Source organism: Heteronotia binoei, chromosome 2, assembly GCF_032191835.1.
Source record: "Heteronotia binoei isolate CCM8104 ecotype False Entrance Well chromosome 2, APGP_CSIRO_Hbin_v1, whole genome shotgun sequence".
Classification (NCBI taxonomy): domain Eukaryota; kingdom Metazoa; phylum Chordata; class Lepidosauria; order Squamata; family Gekkonidae; genus Heteronotia; species Heteronotia binoei.
The window spans coordinates 74,734,053-74,760,457 of record NC_083224.1 but is presented as its reverse complement, the minus strand read 5'-3'; the positions used below and the strand labels follow the sequence as shown (position 1 = coordinate 74,760,457).

The 26,405-nt window shown below is 42.5% G+C and overlaps 2 protein-coding genes across 8 annotated transcripts in view; one reads left to right on the top strand and one right to left on the bottom strand.

The window, feature by feature from the left end:
• Window positions 1-5,487: 5,487 nt before the first annotated feature.
• On the bottom strand, window positions 5,488-24,562 carry FAM72A (family with sequence similarity 72 member A). 3 transcript variants are annotated; one of them, XM_060231301.1, is made up of 5 exons: window positions 24,429-24,562; window positions 23,587-23,980; window positions 10,118-10,195; window positions 8,517-8,641; window positions 5,488-6,183 (listed from the first exon to the last, which is right to left on the bottom strand). In XM_060231301.1, exons 2-5 carry the CDS (start codon window positions 23,736-23,738, stop codon window positions 6,089-6,091), a joined length of 450 nt encoding a protein of 149 aa, XP_060087284.1. In that variant the 5' UTR covers window positions 23,739-23,980; window positions 24,429-24,562; the 3' UTR covers window positions 5,488-6,088. The 3 variants fall into 3 exon arrangements, with proteins under 3 accessions (XP_060087284.1, XP_060087281.1, XP_060087283.1); XM_060231298.1 differs by having other exon boundaries at window positions 24,335-24,447; XM_060231300.1 differs by having other exon boundaries at window positions 23,587-24,488.
• Window positions 24,563-24,661: 99 nt separating this feature from the next.
• The window catches only part of SRGAP2 (SLIT-ROBO Rho GTPase activating protein 2), a 329,055-nt gene continuing 327,311 nt past the window's right edge, over window positions 24,662-26,405 (top strand). For 4 of the 5 annotated variants that reach the window (XM_060231295.1, XM_060231293.1, XM_060231294.1 and 1 more), the window contains exon 1: window positions 24,709-24,939. The gene's annotated coding sequence lies outside the window, so the exon portion shown is untranslated. Of the gene's footprint in view, window positions 24,940-26,405 lie in introns of all 5 variants that reach the window. The other variant, XM_060231292.1, reaches the window with a different exon arrangement.

Below are 26,405 nucleotides of genomic sequence, written 5' to 3'. Positions count from 1 at the left end.
CTCTACAAATATTGCTTTCAAAATGCAGTGCCTACCAGGGTGTCTAGCTAAAGCACAGCAGGAAGGAACACTGATATATGACTTAGTAAAATGTAACATTTTATAGTATTTTTTGCATTGCCCAACAGGCAATGTTGGTATTAAAGATATTAACGTACCCTTTTTCTGTTGCTCCATGGCAGCAGTTGTGACTCATTTATTAGTGCAGCTTCTTCAGTTTGTGCAGAAGTTTATACACAAGTTGACAAACAGATGGAAATAAGCAAGAGAGACTGTGAGCTAATTTGCCTCATGTGTGATATTACTCAGCAATATCAAATAATCAACGTTTTAAAGAATCACAGATAATGGGCAAACTGTTGGCAAAAGCATATCAAATGTAATTGTTTTAAAAGCTCAGACATTTTCTTTTCCGGCTGTCAAAACAAGCCTTGTTTGATCTGAAAATCAGTGAGGGGTCCCGCCACTTCTAGCTGGAGTACACTTTGTCAAGAGGCATCAGTGAAAATTTTAGTTGTTTCCAAAGAAGATACCACTGAAAAGTGGTTCCTGTTTTTGCCAAGATAGGTGACGTTTATGATAAAACAAAAGATGCACTCACACAAATTGAAGAAAACATTTTCTACAATCCTTATTTTTCATTCTAACACGTTAATAACTGCAAATAGGAGGAAATTCTTCTTGTTTATACTGCAACATGGATATTCTATTGACTGTATAAACATATTTGCATCATGGAGCTCATGTTTAAGAAAGCAATACTGTCATCTCCCTTCTGTTGGGCAATGCATAAATCCACAACACATGCTAAGTTAGTGAGCTAAGGAGTGAGAATATTGTTGCCACTGCAGTGGATTTTAACTGTTATTGAGCCTAGTTGGGATCCAATTCTGCAAAGGCACAATTAATTACAGGCTGTCTTTTGTTCTGATGTCTCTGCAATATCAGCTGCCCTCTACTGCAGTAATGGCTGTGTTTCAGTGAAAACAGAATCCCCGTGTGTGCTTGTCTTGTGCTCATTAGATATTATAAATTAATTTCTCCTGAAATAAAAGAGAATATTTAAATGATTACTCCCCCTTCCCAACATTGTTCTTTCTGAACCTGGTAGAATTTATCATGGTCTTGCACTGACTTTTGCCTCTGTTCCTTTTGTTCCACCCTTACTATTAACTTCAATCAATGTTGAATAATACATTATGGAAAACAGACTGCATCTTCAACTGTGATATTGTTGTGCAGAAATGTGCAGCATCTTTTTAAAAAGGGGGCAAGGGAAAGCATTTGCTTTATTGGAATGCAATATTTAAATAGCTTTTTTCAGGCCATTCAGACCATAAACCTCTGTAGCTTATATTATCTCTTCAAGTACAAAACCAGAATAGCTGGAGAGCAAGTCCTAGTTCAAATTACAGGGGTATCAGCAAGATATTTTTTACATCTCATGTCATATTATTCCGTTCAGCTTTTCCACTGATTCGACAAAGCAAGCATCTTTGCAAGTACAGTGAAATGTATTTACACAGACACTTTTGAAAGCAATGTAGATATCCAAGGGTTTTTTTAAAAAAAATTTAAAATAGGAATACCTGTCGAGAAGTGATCAACTTATCTATGTTCACATGATTTTGTCTACATGGATTTGTGTACATATGAAGCTGCCTTATACTGAATCAGACCCTTGGTCCATCAAAAGTCAGTATTGTCTACTCAGACTTTGATGGAAGAAGAAGAAGATATTGGATTTATATCCCGCCCTCCACTCCGAAGAGTCTCAGAGCGGCTCACAATCTCCTTTACCTTCCTCCCCCACAACAAACACCCTGTGAGGTGGGTGGGGCTGGAGAGGGCTCTCACAGCAGCTGCCCTTTCAAGGACAACCTCTGCCAGAGCTATGGCTGACCCAAGGCCATGCCAGCAGATGCAAGTGGAGGAGTGGGGAATCAAACCCGGTTCTCCCAGATAAGAGTCCGCACACTTAACCATTACACCAAACTGGCTCTCCAAATTTGGACCAAACCAAATTGGTGTACATAATCATTGTGTCCATAGTCTTGTGAAGGAACTTACTGTATACAATTATTTATTAAAATGTAATCAGAAAAATCAAGAACTATTACTTTACAGTTTGAGGCCAATGAGTTACCCCCACCTACTCTTGAGTTTAGCAGCCCTGTGGCGCAGAGTGGTAAAGCTGCAGTACTGCAATCCGAGATCTCTGCTCATGACCTGAGTTCAATTCTGGTGGAAGCTGGGTTCAGGTAGTGGGCTCAAGCTTGACTCAAAGTTCCATCCTTCCAAGGTTGGTAAAACGAGTACCCAGCTTGCTGGGGGGAAAGTGTAGATGACTGGGGAAGGCAATGGCAAACCACACCGTAAAAAGTCTGCTGTTAAAATGTTGTGATGCGATGTCACCCCAGAGTCGGAAATGACTGGTGCTTGCACAGGGGACTACCTTTACCTTTTACTCTTTAACTCTTGAGTTTACATTGGTCCATATTACCTTTGATTATAATAACCTAAATGTGAGCATTTTCCTTGAGCATCTTAGATCAAAGCTTTTTTATTGTACTGGGTCTGAGAGTATCATGGAAGAGCACATGAAGTTTAGCCAGTTTGTGCCCGATCAGTGCCGGGGCACAGGACTCACTTGGGAGCCCTATGAAAGTTGCTGTGAGATCCACAGTAGTAGAAGGTGGGATTTAAAACACAACTTTTCAGAGGAGACAAAGAAGATTTGTGGCATGATTCAGCCCACGTGGAGCATTTTTCAAGTCTTATCTATCTGGCTACACCTGGCATTTGCAAGGAACTCCACCCTGTCCCATCAGATTGGTTGATGATCTCCCTTTGTGGTATGCAGCATATCTTACTTGCTTATTAATTGCTGTGCAAAATTGTTTCTGGTGTTATGCAAATGCACAAATGAAGCTGTTGTACTAACAGTGCAAGTCTAAATAGAGTTATAGCCTTCTAATTTCACTGAAGTCAGTGGATTTAGAAGGACTCCATTTAGGATTGTTGCATAGGTCTGACAATTTGTCTGCCTAGCCCAGCACTACTGTTGCTCTTTCCCAGCTCTGCTTCCCAACATTCTTTAATTGAATACGCTGGGGACCTTATGCCTGCAAACAGCATGCTCTCCTACCACGCTAATGGGCCCACTCAACATCTCTGTCACAGAGCACAGGCCGCTGATCCTTGTATAATGAGGTCATGTAGAGACACTGGTATGATCACTTTTTAAAACCTATTGTGTGCACTGAACCAAAGCACTTTCAGGTTATTTAATATTACATTTCTTTTCCCCTATCCCTAGACTACAAATAACACCATGTTTGTAAATCTTACAGATCAATAGTGCTCACATGGCACTGAGGTTGCTTTTGGAGGGATTTCTTTTCAGGAGATGTTGAGTATAAACTTCAAAAAACAGCAACAGGTGCTTATTATTCTTTAGGTCTTTGTGTATAACAAGACTCTCAGCATTTTTTATCTCTGTTTAAGTGGGACATGATGTTGTATTACAGAGTAGGTGGGTAATTGAACAAATAAAGTACAAAACTGTTTGTATGTTACGCCCTGTTGTTTATCCTAGGCCACCAGCATAATCTTGCAAAACCTCATTGGCATGCCTGGTATCTATTGCCTTCTTGATTATACTCCACAGCTACCCTACATTTTGGATTCATTGATCACACAGCAAAGTTACAGGAGACAAGTCCCCAGGTGAGCTTGGTCTTTCCAATGGCCAAACAAGAGGTAATGCTTAATTTTCTCTGAAAACAGTAACATTTTAAGCTTCCCTATTAGAACTTGCCTGCTTCCTGACATTATGACATTCTGTGCATCTCCACTTCCAGTCCACATCAGCATCTACTGCTGCCAAGGAGTGGAATGCCCTGATACCAAGGCATTGGTAAACTTTATTAAGTAGGCACTGTGGAGGGGAGCTAAACACCCACCCACCATTTCCTGCAATAACTGTGCATCAGCAAAACATTAGTTTGGGCCTATGACACATCAGAAATATACATGCCTTATTTCTGAATAAGCAGGATCCTGCTGTATAACTAAAGTACTAATTTATCTTGCCCCCTTTTTTGAGAAGACTAGTTAATCTTGTATTTCATAGGGTAAGTGCATGTTTGGCACTATTGTTCATAAAAGATGCTCTTCCTAGGGCTGTGGATTCTCTGCAAACAGCCAAAATTTGTACCAGTGTAAACTAGGTTCTATTCTACAGAAGTTGAATTCTGCACAACACATTTTGTTTCTTTTAGTTGCAGAAATGGGTGGGAAGTGATGTGGGGAACTTAAGTGCCACTGTCCCGGATACAGAAATCCTGCTTACCTCCCACTTTTGACATTTGAGATTTTATCAGGTATGGATTCACACATTTTCAAATGTATATGCACAACATTAAGGAATAGGAACTTGCTTTAAACATTAAAAGCTGAGATTCTCTGGATAATGCTTCTGCACTTGCATATAATACTGGAATTGCATCATATATATGGCACCAACTACTGCAAACAACTAGCTGACAGACATTTGAGCAGGCAACATTCTGACAGAGATTTCCATTGTGACCAATGGCTGAGTCTGTGTATGACTTGTGTCCTGGTATGCCCACACAGCTAAAACTTAAAATTATTTCCCAAGGCACCTTGCAAAAACTCTAGCATAACTTCCCAAATAGACTGTCCCCTGAACTTAGGCTAGGCCTGTCCAAGTGAATGATGAGTGTTGTAAATACAGAATCCTCTCTGGTGGCTGTAAACTCGCTACAACAAAGATGCTGGATCTGCCCCAGGCACTTTAATCAGCCTACAAACTAGAGCATGAAAAGTGCCAAAGCCCCTTGAATATTTTCATAATTTCCCCTCCAAAAGTACATTAGTGCATTTTAAAAAAATAATTCATACTTGGAATGACATTTTGCCATTTCTGAAAAAGGCAAACTTTAAATAAAAAAGAAGAAGCAAGCAGCTAGGTAGCTGTAAAATGGACATCTGAACATTACAGGCAAGCCTTAATTCAAGCCATGGCTGGCTGCCTTCTTTCCAAAAGGCTGTGTGCCATCAGCTACACAGGGAATCCTCATTTGCCAGCTGTGGAGAAGCCAGAAGATTTTATGGAGCCTGGCTCTGCCTTTTCCATGTGCTTTTTCAGTGCCAGACATGTGGCTTATCTCTTTGTGTGAACAATTGAAGAACTCGACACAACGACAGGCAATGCTGCTTGGATATTCTTCCTTTGCCCAATTCTGTCTCGATCAGTAGCTGTCTACACATCCAGAAATGGTGGTTTCTCGTTTTACTACTGTTTCTGTGCATCCTCTCTTTCCATTAAAAGCAGGGAAGCAAGCCAGTTCCCAGGCTATGTCCTCACACTTGTTGGCCACATGTGCACTGGCAGTAAAATGCTATTCAGGTTTCCTCGAAAGCGAGCCTTTTAACAAAACCGAACACTTGAACAGCTGATATGAAAAGAACACAATTTAAGAGCTTTCCAATCCTCCTCTCTTACATTATACAAACATGTGGCTGTGGAAGCCAGCCAGCCAGCCAACAGCAGCATTCATTGCCAGAGCCCCATGCAGCAGCATTAACTGTGACCCCTGGAGATGATATGGATCCCATGTCGCAGCCATCTGAGCAGGAAAACAGAGGTCTAAAAGGCCAAATGACAACACACCACACATCAAACACAACACGATTGTTCTCTGTGTTGCTACCAGACCTTTCTTGCAGCACAAGGGCAGGGGGAAGAAGAGTTCATTCTCTTTACTGATCCTAACAAATCTTGTCCACAATGCTGTCCTTTAGGAAACAAGCTACAGGAAGCAATTGCAGAAGCCAGATATGCTTGTGGATGGCAGGTAGCTCTTCAGAAAGACTGCATTTTTAACCTTCACATACTAGTCAAGTCATACAGCAGGATGCTTACAAATCAGGCAATCTTAAGGTCAACAGGTATTACCCTTTGAAGTATTTCCTCCCTTTGTACTGTACTGTTGGAATTTGTGCATGAAGCTCCTGAGGAATATGAGGCGCACATCATAAAGCACGCTGCTGATAACATTTATCTGATGTATTCATCTTCAGAGATGCCTGATATATCTTCATCCGTACTCTCCTCTGAATCTGGCAGGTTACCCCAAAGCAGGAATTTTGTACCTTTAAAAACATGCAAATAACTTCTATTTTAACCAGGATTTACAAGTTAACAAAATATTCCCAAAGAATACAACCGTAGCCACTGGGGAAGTCCAATAAAGGAAGTACCATACCATGCTGCTCAAGTTTGCATTGAAGAAGGAGTTATTAATTTAAATGGCCAGACGTTCAGCATTTCAATTTCTGAAAACAGCTTTGCATGAGAAAGAATTTTAGCAGTTGCAACATGTCAGGTCACAGTGCTGTAGGAGTTTGAAAAACTGCAGGTGGTGAAATCTACCCCCACATGACTGAATGTAGCAGGGCTGGCTATCTCAGCCAAAGAATCTCAACATTCTAGATGAGCAACATTTTATAACAATTTATAAATGACATTAGGTCATTATTGGGTGGACACCCCATAACTGGATTCCAATAACTTTTATAGTATTGAAGACATGTAAATAAGGCCAGTAATTGTGTATATGCTTTTTGGGGGGTGGGTGGGTGGAAGTATACAGGCAGAATTAAAAGAAACATATCCTTCAGAATGACTAAAAGAAGAAATTATAATATTATAGGCTAAAAAGGAGCTGCTATATTAGCACAGTCACATTTGCTGAGTCACTGCAATCCCATAGGACATTCACAAGCCTCCTGAGTAAAGGAAAGGAGAATTCTGAGGAAAGTTAGATTGGCTGTTGGTGGGGAGAAGATTCCAATAGGGCTTAGGGAATCAGAGACAGCTCGGAAAGGATGTGGAAGGGCAGTCAGTCTTGGAGACACAAAGGAACTGTGACAGGGGCCCCAAGAGGCATGGTGGCTAATGTACAGGCGACAGATAGGATGTGGGCTGAAAGGCGGAACCTGAGAGGCCAGGATAAACATTATTAAAGACCTAGTGATCGAGGGGTGTGTGTGTGAGCATATAGGTTGGGGGCTCTGGGATACTGATGTGATTTGGATGGAGGTGGCAAAACAATGCCATACAGTTGTCACTCCCACTGGATTCTTGTAACCTGGAGCTCCACGAGAAGTAGGAGTGTTGGGGAAAAGGTGGCAACTCAACAAAATAGACATTGCATTTGAATCATGTCTGTCTTCTAAGAAGATCAGAGCAGCCTTTTATTTATACACCAGCCCTGTGGGGTGGGCTAGGCCAAGGGATTTCACAGTGGGTGTCTGAGCCTAGATTTCCTGAGCTCTTGAAACAACACAAATAAGAAAGCAAGCTTGGCTGCAGGTCTTCTGTTAAATATCTAACAAATAAAGTAAACAATGCTATACCATTATCAATTTCATATTTTTTTCTTTTTGCTGTCAAATAACATATCACTTGTGGCAACCTCACAGGGTTTTGAAGGCAAGAGACATTTGCCATAGATTGCCTCTTTGTAATGACCCTGAACTTCCTTGGAGGTCTTCCATCCAAATACTAACCAGGGCTGACCCTGCTTAACTTTTGAGATTTGACAAGATCAGGCTAGCCTGTGCTGTTCAGGTCAGGGCTTTCTATTATAAGAAAAATAAGCAGGATTATTACTCAAAGACAAAATTATGGTTGTGATCTTGGGATGACCACATAGGTTGAGGGAGATACAGCACCAGACTCTGCTGATAGGTCAGAAGAGGTAAAGTTAGAAGAAGAAGAAGATATTGGATTTATATCACGCCCTCCACTCCGAAGAGTCTCAGAGCGGCTCACAATCTCCTTTATCTCCCTCCCCCGCAACAGACACCGTGAGGTGGGTGGGGCTGGAGAGGGCTCTCACAGCAGCTGCCCTTTCAAGGACAACCTCTGCCAGGGCTATGGCTGACCCAAGGCCATGCTAGCAGGTGCAAGTGGAGGAGTGGGGAATCAAACCCGGTTCTCCCAGATAAGAGTCCGCACACAGCTGTAGCAAGTAGCAGCAGTAGCAAGGGTGTCTCTGTCATCTTTAAAGCTGTATAGGATTGGGCAGTACTGACTGTAACAACTCATTAAGGATGTGCTTAAAAGCATGGAACACTACACACTGTTCTATATCTAGCATGTTATCTATGCTATTTGGTATTTGTATTAATTGCTGTAGAGTGCTTCTGAAAATCCAGCTCTCATCACCATAGGATTACAGTAGCTTCGCTGATCAATTAGTCTCAGTCTAGTGATTTAAGAGAGGATCAAGGGAATTAAAGCTGAAGCAAACAGTTTCACCTATGGTGTTTCTTCACCAGAATAATTCTTGCTAGCAGGAGCAGCTTGGCAGAACTTAAAGACAGTTATATGCCTTTCCAAAGAGGCACCCCTTTGGAATAAAAGCAGTAAGATGAAATACTTTAGCAATCCTTAAACAGAGAATCAAAATGTTCCATACCAGAGGAGTCAAGCCTGTTCATTCCAAAAACGGCTTGGCTGTGAAACATCCAGAAGTGCCCGTTGTTGCAGGAGAGCAGGCAAGGTTTGCATGGAGCAATCACATGGTAGCCTACAATATTCCCACTGGAAGAGCAAACAGAATCCCCAGAATACAAGACTGTATATGAAAGGCTGGACAGAGAAATGAACTGCAACATGAATACACTCCTGATAAACAGCGCGTTAAATATAATGGGATTTACATCTAGTGAGTGACTTAATACTGAACAAAAATGCCTTTGGAGAACACTAGGCTGAGCCAAGAATTAGGGCATCAACCATAACCCTTTGAAAGAAACAATGGCTAGGGTTGCGAACTTTTAAAATTTGCCCTGTTTCTCATGATGTATAGAAATTAATGAAGTGAAGCATGTCAGGTTCATACCCAAGATAGATAGAGGTAAAAAAAATCTGACAAATAAAAATTATAGCTTGGGGCCAAATTTTCATCACTGGCAGGATGGGACTTAGGTGTTATCAAGTCACCCACCACTTTGAACAACTGAGCTGGACAAGATTCTGCTGACACAACAGTAGTAGAGAAGAAAGTTTGCTTCACTCCCATCACCCCACATCATAAGACTCTGTGGTGGGCACTGTCTGATTCATCTCAAATCCTCCACCAACAGTGTCTTAATCATCTGCCTCATATCGCCCAGCTCCCTGGTAGTCCAAGGATCCAGGGGCCTCACAGAGAATGGAAGAGGATGCCAATGGCACCAGTCAGTTCATCATTCCATGCAGCTGCAAGGGCCTCCACAGAGTCACCAGGGAGGCTTTCAAATTTCCCCAGAGCTGTCTGGAAACCAACAGGACCCATCAATCTCCATATATCCTCAAAGTGCTTACATCAGTTTCACAGTTCAAAAGCAGAAAATGTAAAACCAAAACAGAACCATCAAGCACCATAGAATAATGGCTGCAGAAATATAAAACAAAAATTTAAGACAATGCATCTAGTCACTGAAACGTTTTAACTTTCTCCTTTAATGGTATTAGTGAGGGAATCGTGCACACTCCTTTTGGGATGACACTGCATAACTTTGGCATAGCCACAAAAAAGGTCCTTTAGCTTGTTGCTGCCCATTACCAACACTAGATAATACAGAAGTTTCCAGGAGGCTCATAAAGAAAGAGACGATTCTTAAGGGACTCTGGTCACCTTTTAGAGCTTTAAATATCAAAACTTGCACCTTGAGTTAGGGCCAGGGACCAGTGTAGTTATTTCAGAACTAGAGCAAAATGCTCTAGATAGTCCTACAGCTACCATCCTAATGCTGAAATTTATCCTATGCATTTTCAGCTTTAGACTTTTGTAATAGTTAAGCTTTAAGCTCAAGAGAAACAGCCAACATTTCCACAAAATGGTAAATTAGGCTAGTGCTGGAGTGATATCGAGAGTTCCAGGCCTTTTGAGGACGAGAAGCCATCAAGAGGGCTGCTACAAGAGGAGGAATTGACTGTTTCCTGTCATCCATTTGCTGGTTGGCTGGATACAATAAAGAGCCTATATAGCTGTGTTCATAACATCACACTGAACCAAACTACAGTTTAACTTACCATTTCAAACAGGCAATATTCTTCAATTTACATTTGCAAATTTCTGTGAAATAGCAGTTTCCGATGAAGTCAACAGTACTGGGAGCAGGGAGAGAAATATATGGTAATATTTAAGAATTAACTCAATGATTGTTTCACAATGTTAGCTATTTAGTCTTCTGATTATCAGAATTCCAACTAAGTGCTAGTCTCCTTCACTGATTTTCATTAACATCAATACCTCAACTAATAGCTGCTGTAAACCACTCGTTGTCAAAACAAAACCTAGTGAAACTAAACAATCTTGTAAATGGGGAATGGCTATCATACCAGAACTCTGATGTGAAGTCTTTTCTCTTGTATTCCCTTCAAAAATTGCCAAAGCAAGCTGAGTAGCTACCCTCTGAAGAAAACACTTTAGTGAACCCTTTAAAATTCAAATGCCCATGTCTTAGCTTTCATACGAAAAACGTTTTCTCGTAATTAAGATAAGCTGCATTTATTTCAAGTTCCATTACTGCTATGCTAATTTTGCTTGCATTAGATCCTGGGCTTAGAGGGGGAAATTATTTGGTATTACAATTTTATTCTTGTGAGGCAATGCACAAGAACCTAGTAGTTGTTTGTCTATTAAACCTGATGCCAATATTGTGTGATCTAAAGCTATTGCTTCTTACAAAAGCAGGGACATTGTTCATGTTCGCAAATGGTGCGGGATACCATCCCACTATTCATGATTACATCTCATTTTCTCTTCTTTCCTGTGGCAGAAATATCTGTAAGGGGTCTTCAAATCCATTCTAACCATCCTGAAAACCAGCACAATTATCTAAAACAGTCTCACCACTCAGCAAGAAGCTTCAGAATTCCTGTCTGTGTTGCAGAAGATACACGTCAAACATGGAAAAAGCTGCTTGACCCAGGCACAGCTTTATGGACAGTGATCAAATCACTGTGCTCATTGCTAAACACACAGTTCTGCCTTACAGTGGTGTAAGTGTGATGCTATTCTTTGGATTAATTATCTGCACTACAGAAACCTTGTACTATCTCAATGACTAATTTTCAAGAATAAATTTGGCTATCAGGGTATACATTTACAGTATATTTTGAGATTTCTCAGGAGAGTTACCAGAACCTTCCTTTAATTTCTCAATTTTCCTGGTTCCTCCTCCACAGGATTACTGCTGTGTGCTATCTATAGCAACCCTTTGCCAAGTAGAAGGCATTGTACAAAATGCCTGGCTGCTAATTTTCTAGATGGTCAATCAGATGGATCTAGGGGTTGCCAATCCCCAGTTGGGGGCAAGGGATCCCCTCGTTTGGAGGCCCTTCTCCCACTTCAGGATTATCAGAAAGTGGTGGGGAATGTCTGCTGGGCACTCCATTATACCCTATGGAGACTGATTCTCAGAGTATAATGGAGAATTGATCCATAGGTATCTGGGGCTCTGGGAGGCCCACGTTTTTTGAGGTAGAGGCACCAAATTTTCAGCATAGCATCTGGTGCCTCTCCTCAAAACACCCCTCAAGTTTCAAAAAGATTGGACCAGGGGGTCCAATTCTATGAGCCCCAAAAGGTGCCCCTACCCTTCATTATTTCCAAATGGAGGGAAGGCATTTAAAAGGCATGCAGTTCCTTTAAATGTGATGGTCAGAACTCCTTTTGAAGTTTAGTTGTATTTGCCACCTTATTTATTTTTATTTTATTCCATTTGTATCCTGCCCTCCTCGCCTACGCGGGCTCAGGGCTGCTCACATAGACCTTGCTCCTGGCTCCACCCCCAGAGTCCCCAGATATTTATTGAGTTGGACTTGGCAACCCTAATCAGATCAAGTATTGGCACATCCTCACCTACATCATTTATTGCCATGATCTGGTTGAGAAGTAAAACATAACAAATAACTGCAGTTAAGAAAATAAAGAAAAGTCAGATACTACCTATTAGCAATTGTAGTAAAGGACTGTGAGGAATTGAGAATGGGATAACTTGGGACCCTGCCTCATCAACTGCTTTATAATTCTATACACTTTCAGGAGTTAGAGAAGGCTGATTTATCCCCACCACCACATCACTTTTTCCTTTAACTGATGATCAGCTGTTCTCAACAGTCTTATCCTCCTAGAGTTTTTTCCATCATAATTAGGCTGGGTTCTTAGGGGTCTATAAAGAAGCCCTTATCCAGCCAAGGCTTCTTCCCAGCCCAGGTGGTCACTTAATAAAAACTTTTCTCCTCACAGACCAGCCTGGCCATCTGACAGAAATACCCTGAGCAGAAAGTGGCACGCACACAAGTTTTTAATTTTTAAAACCAAAAGAAAAGGTTTATTGGTTTTTCAAAGGCAAGGGATGGGAATGCATTTACAGAAATAAAATGAAGGAATAGAGTAAATCAGTTGGCAGAACATAACCGTATACCAAGAAAACCACAGCGCTCCCACTGGGTGCTTGTCAAGGCTGGTTATCCTAAGTTTGGATAACCCAAATAAAATAAAAAATCAGCTGTGCCCAGTATAAATTTGGTTGGCGTTATACTGTCCCACACACTCAAAAGCACTTCAAGCCCTGAGGTACTGGTTATCCCTGAAGGTCCACCTCAGACCCTGCTTCCAGACCCCTGGACACTGACTCTCCCTCAGGGTTCTATCACTAACCCACGACTTCAGAGTCAGGCCCTTTCGTCTGAAGCTTTTGTCTGTCCTGGATCTCCCGTCTGATAACCGAACTTCAACCCCTCAGCTATCAGTGTGTGTACGATGCTCTAATTTTACACAGGAGTCTGACTATTGGCGTGTCAGCACTTCTAAACCAGAGCTGTCACCAGAGGCTTACTTGGCCTCTAAAAAGAAAAGAAAAATCTCAGAACAGAGCCTTATTTGTTGCCAGCTCTGGCCTTCACAGCTTTCAATGCTCAAACAGATCTTTCTCCTCTCTGTGCAACTTCAGACTGACTTAAGTCACTTTGGTTGCTAGGAAGCAGTCCAGCCAATCCCAGTGAGCTTGCTATTTAACTCACTCCAACCTTGGCTGCACAGACTGTTTTCAAGTCTGTCACAAGGTCCTTTTTTCCTTTGCTTCATTTTCTAAGTCATATTTTTCTGTAGACCTGACATCCCCTTCCCCAGTTGACAGACCTGTTTACTTTGCCTGTGAATGCCCTGGCTTTGTGGTTTTTGTCATGCACTCAAGAGCCAGCCACTTTTCTTTAGATAATGTATTGGCTTTTTGACTTAGAGTTTCACCTCTCCAACCTCTGAAACCAGGATGTAGTCCATATAATGTAGTTTTTCGTACCCCACTGCCATGATCCTGAGCCTAGTGAGGCCTATAGGCTCCAGAGAAGCCTGCCTAGGAGTTACTACAAAAAGCCTACATTTCCCAGGATCCCTTCTGTCTCTCTGATTGGGTGGCAAGGTTTTGGTGGGAAAACTGAACCAGAGCGGGGTGGACCTGGGACGAAAGCATAAAATATTTTCATTATTTTATTGTTTTATGCTGTACTCTGCCCTGAGCCCTACGGGGAATGGGTAGAATAGAAATTTACTAAATAAATAAAAGGGCCAAGCACATGCAGGGTGTATTCTCTCTGGAAAAAGCTACAGAAGAGAAAGCAGCAGGAGATTTACCTAAGGGATGAGTTTTGGTATAAGCAGGGAACATTCAGCAAGTCATGTTAGGGCTTTTCTTTTTGTTTTGTACTGCCTTTACTGTATATCATCTCTCTCTCTTTTTCTCTATTGCACTAAATGTTTATCACCCACTTTTTTTGTTGAGCACTAATAATAAACTCCTTTTGTTGTTATGCTGCCTGGGTCCTCACATCTTCTTGTCACAGTTAAGAGGTATTTACTAATAAGGAAGATATAGTGGTGGTTGGATGCTCTGGGCCCTCCCATGCAGACTTTTACCAGAGTGGGAGCAGCCAGCAGAAGGCCCCTGCTGTGTGACATGAAGAAGATCCCAAATTTTCAATATTTTTTTGACTGGAATGTATTTTTATGTGAAGCAATAAATCTCACAATATTCTTGGCAGTACTGAGTCTAACTTGTGTGAGTAAGCCTCCATCTACTTAACTGATTGGAACAATAGAAAAAGAGTAAGAGTCGAGTGGCACCTTAAAGACTAACAAAATTTGTGGTGTATCCAGGTGGGCAGCCATGTTGGTCTGAAGCAGAACAAAGTAGGAATCAAGTATCACCTTTAAGACCAACAAAGTTTTATTCAAAATGTAAGCTTTCGTATGCATGCATACTTCTTCAGACAAGGGAATGTGGTAGGGTATGAGCTTTTGTAAGTTACTGTTCATCTCTTCTTGTTCTGAAGAAATGAGCAGTGACTCACAAGCTGATATACCTTTCCACAAATTTTGTTAATATTTTTTCCAAATACAATTTTTATTGCAATTAATAACAGGATACATTTCAAAATACATTTTCAATGAAATAAATAAAACTACAAATAAAAATTTGTCAAAATAAAATCATGATCTAAGAAAGAAGATTTGAATTTATAGCAATGCACAATATTTTGTATTGTAACAAATAACAGAGATTACTACATGCAATCAATAATATATCTCAACAGGTTAGAATTATGAAATATATATTAGAACCATTTACAATAAGCATAAATTGTCTACCGCTCTAGGAGACTCGTTTTGTAAAGTTAGATATTCAAGAATAGGTAGCCAAATCGTTGGGAAATTAGAGTGAGGATGAAGATGCTTCAGATTGAAGAAATATTATTTGTTATTTTAGCCATCAGATAATAGTTCCATAATTTATTGTGCCAGAGGGATAGAGAACGGGTTGTAAAACTTTTCCAATTTGATGCAGTGACAATTTTGTTAGTCTTTAAGGTGCTACTGGACTCACTCTTTTCTGCTGCTACAGAGTAACATGGCTACTCATCTTGACTGGAACAATATTGTAATATTGTACTGAAGAGCGTCTGCCTAAGAACCTAATTTATTCAGGCTACTTATTATTGCAATTTAGTTTTAGATTCTCACAAAAATTAGGAGCACAGATTCTCCTCCCATGTGTGAACATCCCATCACCCTTGACTTCCTTAACAATCTTTTTTTTTACAATATTTGTATACCATTTTCTAACCATAATGGTTCCCATTCACAACAACACCACCATAGATGGCTTTAAAGGGGGATTAGACATTAATGGAGGATAGGTCTATCAGTGAGTATGAGCCATGGTGATTAAAGTGAATTTTAATCTACAGGGACAGTAAGTGTCTGAACACCAGTGCTGGCAGGCAACATTAAGGAGAGTCCTTGACTTCTATGACCTGTTTGTTGACCTTCCAGAGCAACTGATTAGCCATTGTGTGAAACAGGGCGCTAGGGTAGATGGACAACTGGTCTGATTTTTCTTATGTGATATGTATGTTCTACAAATATTAAGCACAAATTACAAGCAAATGTTCTTTAGTCCCTTTCTTAGTCTACCAGGTGCTCCTGCCAACGTAACTGGTCTGGATAGATAGTATCAACAACTCTAGTAAGAAGAGATGAACAGGTATAGAAGGAAGATTAAGATGGTTTATTGTACTGAATTAACAGATGATTTCCATTTGCCCTGGCAAAAGAATTCTTCTCAGCATCCATGAACCTGTGCATACTCCTAGAAGGTGGTTCTTTTGCAAATGAGGTAGTGTAATCATCATTGCATTCCTGATGTGGTACACAGTTTATAGCAATGAACTGCAAAGATATTCCATTAATTCAAATGTCTTAAAAACTTACTTTTAGGGGTTAAAATATTCATAGTATTCTTTCAGCTTTGTTCATACCAAGCAGATTCCCTATCTCCCGGGTGATGTGTTTTAGACAGATCTTCATTTCTGCCATAGGGAGTTTTCATGGTAGACATGATTCAAGAAAAAGGTAGACACTGGTGCTCAGCTACTGAGTTGCCAGTTTTGATTTATATTCATAACACAGGAGTTTTTCAATACATTAGCTTTTCCTTCAAATAACCAATCAGTCCTAACAGAACACCTCCATCTGCCATGCTAATCAATTATTACAGCATAAAGAAGCTGATAGTAGTAAGTAATTTCCTGAGGCACTAAAACACAGTTTCTCTTTTTAACAGCTCAGCTTGAAGCATTAGGTTTACTTGAATTTCATTACTACACTTCTGTGAAAGCGAGACAACATTGATTCATTACTCAACAAGACTACAGAAATGTCATTTGTAATCACATGGAATAATTTAAATCAATATTTGTCATTACCTAGAAGTTGCAAAATGGAAGATACCATTCTGGAGAAACTTTCCCCTAAGGAAGCAGTTATATTATTTGTTTAAAAATATCCTTAAAAAAACCCTTCACGTTACAGTTGACTTATGGCAACCCTATAGGGTTTTAAAGGCAAGAAACATTCAGAAGTGATTTGCTATTGCCTGCCTCTGAGTCACATTCCTAGTAAGTCTCCCATCCAAATACATGCCAGGGCTGACTGGGCTTAGCTCAAGGTCTATTCAGGTCAGAGCTAAAAATACCTTTACTTAGAATTAAGTAATTTGGGTCTTCAAAACATAGCTGTGATAGAGGAGGTTAACTGTTTTATCCTGTGTATTTTCAGATTACATTCTATTACTTTTCCTCTCTTTCAAACTATATAAACTGAATGGAGAGCTGACTGAATACCAAAGCAGCATTTTCTCCAGGGGAACTGATCACTGTCATCTGGAGAGCAGTTGTAATCCTGTGTGATCTCCAGTCCCCACTTGGATGTTGGCAACCCTAGTTCCCCCGGAGGAAATGGATGCTTTGGAGTGTGGAGTCTATGGCATTATATCCCTCCAATGTTCCTTCCTTCTTCAAACCCCGCCCCCCAAATCTCTAGGAATATCCTAACCTGGAATTGGCAAACCTATCTCCTTCCCACCCAGCAGCCTCTGCCTAGGAAAACTAGCCCAGTGGTGTGGTGCCAGCTGCTGGACCAGGCTCACTTGCATGGTATTATTATTATTATTACATTTGATGAATCACCCTATTCCGGCTAGCACCAGGCTCAGGGCGATGTACAACATTATATCCCTTGGCGGGGAGGCGGGATATAAATAAAAATTTATTATTATTATTATTATTAATATATAAAATCAGTTACATTAAAAATCACAAACACTGATGGCGTCTTTAAAGTGCTCTTATTCAGTCATTACATCACATCAGGGGTGGGAGGATCCCTCAAGGGCTGGTGGAATGGTGCCTTACTTTCCCCTGTATTCACCTCCCCACATTATTTCCTCTGTCCCTCCCACATGCAACCCTACGGTTGGCAGGTCCCCTTGCTGCCATGGTGATTTGGGAGGCATTCCAGTAGAGGGTGGGATGTTGGACATGGTGCTCTGGTTTTTGGGCAAAATGCTGTGGGTTTTTTGCCTTCAAAACTGTAGATGTACCCCAAAACCATGCATTGCCATGCACAATGTCCCTGGTGTGATGACATCCCCTGGAAGTTTGGGAGTAGGGTGTCTCCCACCAGGTTGGTGGTGGATCAAGGCCCCCAAAAGCAGAAGACCCCCTGGGACCTGGGGGCTAGCAACCTTCTGCAACCCCCATATCCACTCACTTCTCTCCTCCCCCATTCTTAGCCATTCACCAACCTACCTTTTATTTGCCTCACATTTTCAACTATATTTATTCTTTATTTAGTTCACTGATACTTTCATGGAAGTCCCCCACCTTTCTCCACAAGGGGGACCAAAGCAGTTTTCACTATTATCTTCTTTTTATCCCCACAACAACCCTATGAGGTAGGTTAGGCTGAAAGTATGTTCCCGGTTTAAAATTATCCAGTCAGCTTCCACAGCAAGGTGGGAATTCCATCCTGGGTCTCACAGCTCCTATTCTGAAACTTTAACCGCTACACCACACTGGCTGTCATAGAGTGGCTGCTGTTGAACAGTAGCAGGCAGCTAGGCCTAGTTGAGTCATGCAGGTCTGGTGTTATCAAGTCACCTACAGGTTGCTTCCAGGCCTAGAGCTGCCAGCCTCCTGGTGGGACCTAGAAATATTCCAGAATTACAACTGAACTTCAGACAACAGAAATCTGCCCCCAGGAGAAAATAACTACTTTGCACATCTCCCAACTGCCTGTCCTGCTGAAGCCCCCCCTCCCAACAGCAGCAATGCCAATGAGTCCTCTGTGACTTCCACCTGCCAGGCCCGCCAAGCTTGCCCCCCACCCCAACAGCAGCAGTGAGCCCTATGTGGCTCCCAGCCTCCAGCTTTTCCTGCAGCTGCCATTTCCTACCTCTGCCAGTTCCCAGCAGTAAGTGTGTTCTCTATGCATGTGCAGGGAATGCTCTTTTACTTTTGGGGGGATTTAAACATCCCCGTATCATTTTTTAAAAAAAAGATGCAATTTTTTTTGCACATCTGATGCAAGTGTGCAGAAAATCTCTTTACTCTCAATGTGCCCCCTGTCTGCTGAAATAAGTATCCACACATAGGCGATACAGTTGGGTATATAGATGGCCAACTTATAATATTGTCCTTTTAATGCCAAATTGAGTTCTTTCTGGCTTTTATGCCTTCTCAGGTAACAAGATCAATAATATTTGTTAAGACACAAAGCCAAATAGCATCTGAAACAATATTAATGACAGTGTAATACAGACTCATGAAACTGAGAAACTAAAAATCAAAACTGGTAAATACCTTGTTACATCGACTGTGGTAGCAATGGCAGCGTGGTGTAACCTGATCTCGTCATCTCTTGGAAGCTAAACAGGGTTGGTTCTTGGGTGATCATTAAGAAAGACTCTGCAGAGGAAGGCAATGGCAAACTACCTCTGCTTCTCACCTGCCTTGAAAGCCCCTTGCTGGGGTTAGCATATGTCATTGCAACTTGATGGTACTTCAAATACACACATACTCTGACTGTAGTGGATTTGGTCAAGGATTAGTTGAGTGGCAGTCCCAAATCTTGCTTCTTTATTTATCTCTTTGTACAGCATGCCTGAAATTAGGAAGGATGTACAGAAGCTGCACATCTATTTCCCCATCCTTGGTTTAACTTTCAGATGATTTCCACCAGGGGTCATTTTGTAGAAAAATAAGTGGCAGAGCTCATTAGCATATGCCACCCCCTGCCCCTGCCAAAAGCAACCTGGGCAAGCGAGGTGTGCTTGGGCTGGCTAGAGATCCAGCCAGCCCAAGCAGGCCTGCTCACCTGCGGTTCTCCTGCCCACCCCCCCTCAGTCAAAAGGCCAGTAAGTCACCCGCCACCCAAAATCACATACGAAGTGGAGAAAGAGTGGTGCAGGCTTCTCCAGGAGTTAATGAGGGCTGCTGGGGGCGTGGCAAAACTCCTGGTGGCTGGCTGCCCGCTCTCCTAATCCAGGGATTGTTATGCAGTTGCACCTACTATTCAATGGACAAGGTAGATGGGGAAGAAGAGGGGGGACCCTAAGAAAGGTCCAGGAGCTGTGCTCCTGTCAGTTCCTGCTTAATCTGAGGCCTGGTTTCCACTTAAATCTTCAAGTCATTTTTTAAACTCCAGAATTCAAGTAGTTGTTCTGAAATTAGACACAAGAATTTTCAAAAGCGAAATGGAAGGAAAATGTGATCTTCATGTATTTCCCTTTTCAAACAACTCTCATCATGCCTGCTCACAAAGTTATGTTTTGAACTCTGGGGAGCTTGAACCCTTTGGGGCTTCTGGAAGTAACTTCTTAGGGGGAAACACTGTGGGAAAAATAACCAGCTGTGTGGGCAGAAACTGCACATTTCCCTTCTGGAATAACAACACCTGTGCCTTCTCATACCATGGTGACTAAAGGGAACTTCCATGTTCAGAGCAGTTAGTGTCTGAATACCAGTGCTAGGAGTCAACATCAGGGGAAATCTTGGCCTCTATACATTGTTGGTCCTCCAGAGCAGCTGTTGAGTGAGGATTCTGAATTAGATGGATCACTGCTCTCATCTACCAGGGCACCCTCTCATGTTCTCACAGAAACTGGGGAAAATGTCTATAGCTATGTATCTGAAGGTGCTTATCAGGACACCCAATTTAAGGGCTTTAAAATATGAGTTATATAAAACCTGTGGATAGCTGTGTTAAGTCTATGTTTATGTCAAGGGGGCACTTTTGATTACAAAAAAGTTGAATTTATAGAATACAAATTTCTATGTAGGGAAGATAGATTTTTCATGGGAAGTAAGCAACCTACTTGGAAAAACTATGCTTTCACATAAATTCTATAGAAAATAACAAAACTTGTAGCTAGCTGCACATTTCCCCCCTGATGTATTAATAGTTATTAGCTACCACCAAAGTGGATGAAGGCAGAGACAAGGCTGTCCTGTGATTTCTACAAACACTCCCTTTGTGCTTTTGACTGTTACCACAACAAATAAATAGACTAGAAACTGACTGTTAAGAGAAGTGAAAGTGACCAGTCCAACACAATGGAACTGCTGTACTGCTCATGGTAGAGAGAATGTCAGAGCCTTTCATAATGTTAGCTGCCTTTCATAATTAAATAGATGGATGCTTTAGATTCTAAAGCACAATTTAGGACCTGCCAAGCTGAACACAGCCCACAAGCCATAAATGGTGACCAACCACAAAGCTTGATAAACTGCTTGGTTTACTGCCTGCCTGCCTGGGACTGCAAAAACAGGGAAGTTGTAAAGCACCCTGGGCTGCCAAAGCCACCATGGGTCCCCAGACAAAGATTCCATTCCACCCCACCCCCCCGCCATGTGACCCTGATCCAAACCAACAGATAACTTTGCTTGCTGCTACCATGAATTTATAGTAATAAAAGAATTAGCTTATATGTCCATGTTTATTTGTTCACTTTATTTATATTCCACCTTTGTCCTTAATGGGGACCTAAAGCAGCTGCCATCATTCTCTTCTCCTACATTTTATCCTCACAACAATCCTGTGGGGTAGGTTAGGTGGGGAGCGTGTGACTGGCCCAAAGTTATCCAGCAAGCTTACATGGGCAGTGGGGGATTTGAACCTGAGTTTGCCCCAGATCCAGGTTCAACACTTTAACCACTACACCACACTGGCAGGCATAACTCATCAGAGAATAAAGCTAGGAGACTCAAAATTGGCTGCCAGCTTTAGGATCATTGTGGGAGTTCTATGACCAAAAGGAAGACCTTTTAATCAACCTGCCATGTGTCTGCAATACTCAGATCCTCAACCCCCCCCCCCCCCCAGGGAAGGTTGCTGGGTGACAAACTCATAGCCAGACCAATCTCACAAGGCTGTTGTGAGGATAAACGGAGGAAAGAACAATGCAGCTTTGGGTGCCCATTGTGGAGAAAAATGGGAATGGTATTTGTTATAAATAAAGTCATATAGCAAAGTAGCCTTTGCAAAGGGCTATTTGATCTTCCACCTGCATGAAATGATTAACAACCCAGTGCCTGAACTGGGAGTTGCAACTTCTGTTCCACATGTATAGCCAGCAAAAAGATTAATGTTTCATTATCATCATGTAAAAGGTGGAGGAAGGGGGAAGCATCCTGTTACTACTTTGTTAGATCATGGGGAAATATTTACTTTCCCTCCCCCTTTCTATTCATAATATTAATTTTTTTTTGTTCTTTTACTACTCTAAGTACATTCTGTTATCAAGCAGGATAGGGATGTGAAAGTCTTACATCCAAGTGAAAATAAAGGGGGTGAGACATTGAAAAATGAGTAGAAGGGAGAGAGAAATGCATTAGAAAGGTGTGGAAAAGAGGGAGAAAAATTAAGGAAAAGATTTTCTCTTTCTGCAAAATCTTAACTACTGCTTTGCAAGATCTGGCTGAGCTGGGTGCTAGGAAAGGAAGAGAGAAAGACTAGACCAGGGATGTCGAACTTGTTTGTTATGTGGGCCGGATCTGACATAAATGAGACCTTGTTGGGCCAGGCCATGTCACGTTCGACCGGACCAGGCCATGTGTTGTATACCTATTTAAGCTTAGGTAGCAGAGATATAAACTTTATAAAGGCCACAGACAAACACAAATGTTAGCACTTGTTGGTCTTAAAGGCAAAGGAAGCTGTGGCTCTTTCCTTCCTCCCCCAAGGGACTGGGGGAGAGGAGCCTCAGCCAATAGAAGGAAAAGAGACTTGGCTCAGGAATTCTGCAGTGTGATTGAGAGAGCCTGGAAAACCAAGCTCTGCCTTTCCCCTTCCTCCCCAAGGGAGGAGTCTCAGCCAATGGAGAAAACAGGTTTTGCTCTGTAGCTCCTGTGTGATTGAGCAAGCCTGTGATGCAGAAGGAAGCAAGAGATAGGGAGAAGGAAGCAGATGACAGTCAGTTGCTCGGGGGCCCTCTGGGGGCCTGATTCGGCCCCTGGGCTGCATGTTTGACACCCGTGGGGTAGGCTATTATAGAAAATGATCTTGGTTAGCTGGCTGCAGGCTGACTGTTAGTGTAGCAGCCATCAGCTGGGGTTGTTTGCTGGACTAGTTGTTATTTAATAGTAGTGATTTAATCGGCAATTATTGCCATCTTTCCCTTCTTAATCAAGGATAAGCGCCTCTAGATTATTTGTTAGGCAAGTTTGCTTCTGTCTTGGAGAAAGGGAAGTCTAGCTGATAGCAGAGACTTCTCTGTACTCCTAGTGACTGCAGCCAAAACTGCACTATAATAAATGGAAAGACCTTTTGCTGTATGCAGCATGACCTTGGTTTCAAATGCCCTCCAGCTGAACCCCACCCCCGATTTTTTTTTTTTTTTGTTCCTCCAGTCCCCCTCTGTTGGCAGCCCTGAAAGCATCTCACTGGCCACACAGTACATAGCTAGCAGGTGTCACAAGTTAGCAGGGCCCTATAAGGAAGTACAGAAGTACTTGTTCCAAATTGAGTTTTTGGCCTTGAATTCAAACAAACAGAATAATATCATATGTACTGGGAAGGAAGGCAGCCCTCCTCAATGTTATTCACATAAAGTACTCTTATTACTGTAATCACCTGTAACTTGTCTAGGACAACCTCTCTTTTTTTGAGTGGGGGGGGCAGCATGTTGTTCAGTTGCACAGTCGAGTCCGACTCTTTGCGACCCCATGAACAAAGTCACGCCAGGCCCTCCTGTCTTCCACCATCCTCTGACGGGAGCAGCATACCTAGGGGGAAAAACTAGTCTTCCTTTTGGGTACTACAGTGCATTGCTACAATTATGGCAAATATTGTAAGGGCTGAATAATAGGCTAGTATAGGTACAGTTCAGGCATCTCTTTTTTTTAAGCCTATGGGACAAGAGGGAATTTTATGTAGATTCAGCCGCAGCAGCTGATCATGTGAAGAAAATTCAAAGCTGAAAATTACATGTCATCATGTTACTTTTAACTACTGCATTTCACTGCAATGGATACTTAAGAGTTAGACAAGAAGGTTGGCATCCAAAATTCAAATCAAGGGAAGTCACTGGCAGATGCAGCACAGGGGATTTCCCAGCCAAAGGGGTGCAACTAGATGTAGAGCCCCTGTGTTGACTCACCTGGTGGGAGGAATGTCTGTGGAGTAGAGATCTGTTTCTGTGTCAGCCAGGAGCACAGCCTTCATGCCCCGTGAACTTAGCACTTGTTGACAGAACCTGCAGCACAGGACGGACACGCACCTGTCTGCAAAGCTGCAACTGCTGGTGGACATGGTAAAAGCAGTCTGTGCTAGAGGTGAATCAGGTGCCTCCCTGAGTCTTCTCAGTAGACGAGACAAGCAATTCGTATTTGAGGGGCAACACGGACCTTTCTTCCAGCCTTCATGGTACCTGCTTTCTTGCTTAATCGGCAATTATTATCGTCGTTCCCTTCTGTAGTCTTAATCAAGGATTAGCGCCTCTGGATCTTCCATAAATATGTAAAGGGTGGCGGGAAGGCGTCTCTTTTTATCTCCTTGGGGAACAATCACACAAGGATGTAAAATAACCAACCCGCAGTTAATGAAAGCCAAATAGACAACTGTACAGAGCTTCCCTCCAGGGACCAATCCAGCAAGGCTGTTTCCTTCTGCTAGCCCCCCGGCTGCTCACAACTGTTTCTTTCTGACCTGTTGCCTATCTCCAGTTAACATGGATACCTTTCTATCACTGTCAGCCGAGGCTTGATCGTCCACCACCCCTTATTATCGCACTCTCCGAGCCGTAATCACGCGGCCAGCTTCTGTTGTTCTCCACCCCCCACCCCAGTTGTGGAAGGGTCAGAATCTTGCCTGCCTGACTACTGCAGGGAAGAAGGGCCAAAATCTACCTGTCTTCTTGTCAGCAGCCCCACTGGCCTAACTCGTTCTGCTGTATGAGACCCTCGGCTGCTCAAAAGCAGAAGCTGCGGGCGTTTTACTAACCCTCTGTCAGTTTGAATCTGTAAATTTGCCTCTCATTGGGGGAAAACTTGACCCGCCTCCGAAGCCTGATTGGAACAAATGCCTCGTTGCTAACTCCGAGCGAAAGTGGGCCAGTCTCTTCGGTTTCCCGACGTAAGAAGATAAGGACACACCCCTTGGCTCCGATAGGTCCAGTAACAACTGCTATTTGCATGCCCCGCCCACTTATCGCTGCTGCTCACTGGGTTAAGCCTCTGCCCTTCAGCTCATTCTGAATAGTCCTCATCAGCATTTACTGGGAGGTGTTAATAGAGAGAAGTGGCGGGACCCAAGCAATGCAGAGAGGAAGGTGGAGTGTAATGATTGGTTGGAGCAGTTGCCATTCTTTAGAGTCCTACCTTCCGATTTGTGTTGCTTAGTGGAATGGGCGGAGGAGCTGGATAGGAGTTGCGGAGGGAACGGACGGCGGGAGTAGTAGCAGCCTGAGGAAAGCAGCTCTTGGGAAAAGGGCTCCATCTGTGCAGCACTGCAGGTAACAATTGCGGCTAGTTTGGAGGAATCCGAGGCTAGGTCGTCTAACATGGATTTCCCAGCACAGTTTTCCTATCCCATAATATTTCTTGGAGGGATTGCAGTAGGTAGGAGCCGCCCCGCCTGCTCGAACTTGACTGCAGTGCATGTAGTGCTGGTCTCCCGCCAGGACAGGATTCCCGCTCCGGAGCAGCATTCCTTGGAGAAAAGTACAGGAACTCTATCCGATAATATTCCGTACCGCTTGGGCAAACAGCACTTTCTCCGCCCCCGCCCCCCGGGTCTTACTCTTCTACTAACCCATAGCGAGCGCTGGAAGTCCTGTAATGTCCAGTAGTACAGGATCGATATTCCATCCCGTAATAGTTCTCTCTGCAGCAGATAGGAGAGCCGCATCCCGTATGCACCCTCAAGAAGAAAATGTTCCCTTGGATTGCCTTCACAACGTAATTATCTAAGACCAGGTCTTTTAAAAGAGGTTCCTCTAAAACGTCCTAAAAACTATACTGGTAATGTCCCGTAACAAGCCTATTCAAACAGCTGGCTCCCTATAGCCATAGCAGTAATTCTTCCCTGAAATCAGCTTCTCCAAATTTCTGAGGGTTTTTTTTTTCTGCAGGGCAGAGCTTTTACCAGTCCATAATACTTCCTTTTCCTGAAGATAGCCCTAGCCCCTTATATATCTTTTTCTGTTATGTAGTCTTTGGTCCATTGTATTCCAGGATGGAAAAATGGCTTATTTCTTGTGATTGTCCTCTCTCCCATTGGACAAAATTTCCTCCTCATCTTCACTTGATGGTCTTTCCAGATCATAACTTTCAAGCCTATGACATGTTCTCTTTAAGCTCTCCCTGGTAACTTTAGCAACCAGAAGGGAAGGCCAGGTTGGGATCTTTTTTGTCGTTCAGTTGCACAGTCTAGTCCGACTCTTTGCGACCCCATGGACAAAGTCATGCCAAGCCCTCCTGTCTTCCACCATCCTCCAAAGTCTGCTCAAATTCGTGTTTGTTACATCAGTTGGATCTTAGTTTTCCATTTACTGGGAACTTAACAACGTGTCCTACCAGCTTGACTGCCACCCCACTAGCAGCTCAGTAAATCTCTTGCTTCTCTTCAGGTGCTGGGACTGTAGGACTGAAATGGTGAGCATCCAACAAGCTAGGAAATGAGACTCGTGCAATGCATTTGGCTTGGTGGGTCGCAGGTTGTGTACCGTAATGCTCAGCTCCCTCAGTATAAAACTCCAATAACAATAAAAAAATTTCCAAAGGAATATCAACAGCATAGCATTGGATTTTTGGGCATCTTGTGAAGGATACGACAGAGCTTACAGAACTGGTGAGGCAGAGGGTTTGTAGTGAATCTGCTGTGTATTTTTGGAAGAGCTTTAAATATGTTTTCAGTGTTGCCTCACAGCTGGTGGACAATGTGTGCTACTGCTAGCCAGAAATGTGCTTCACTCCTTTG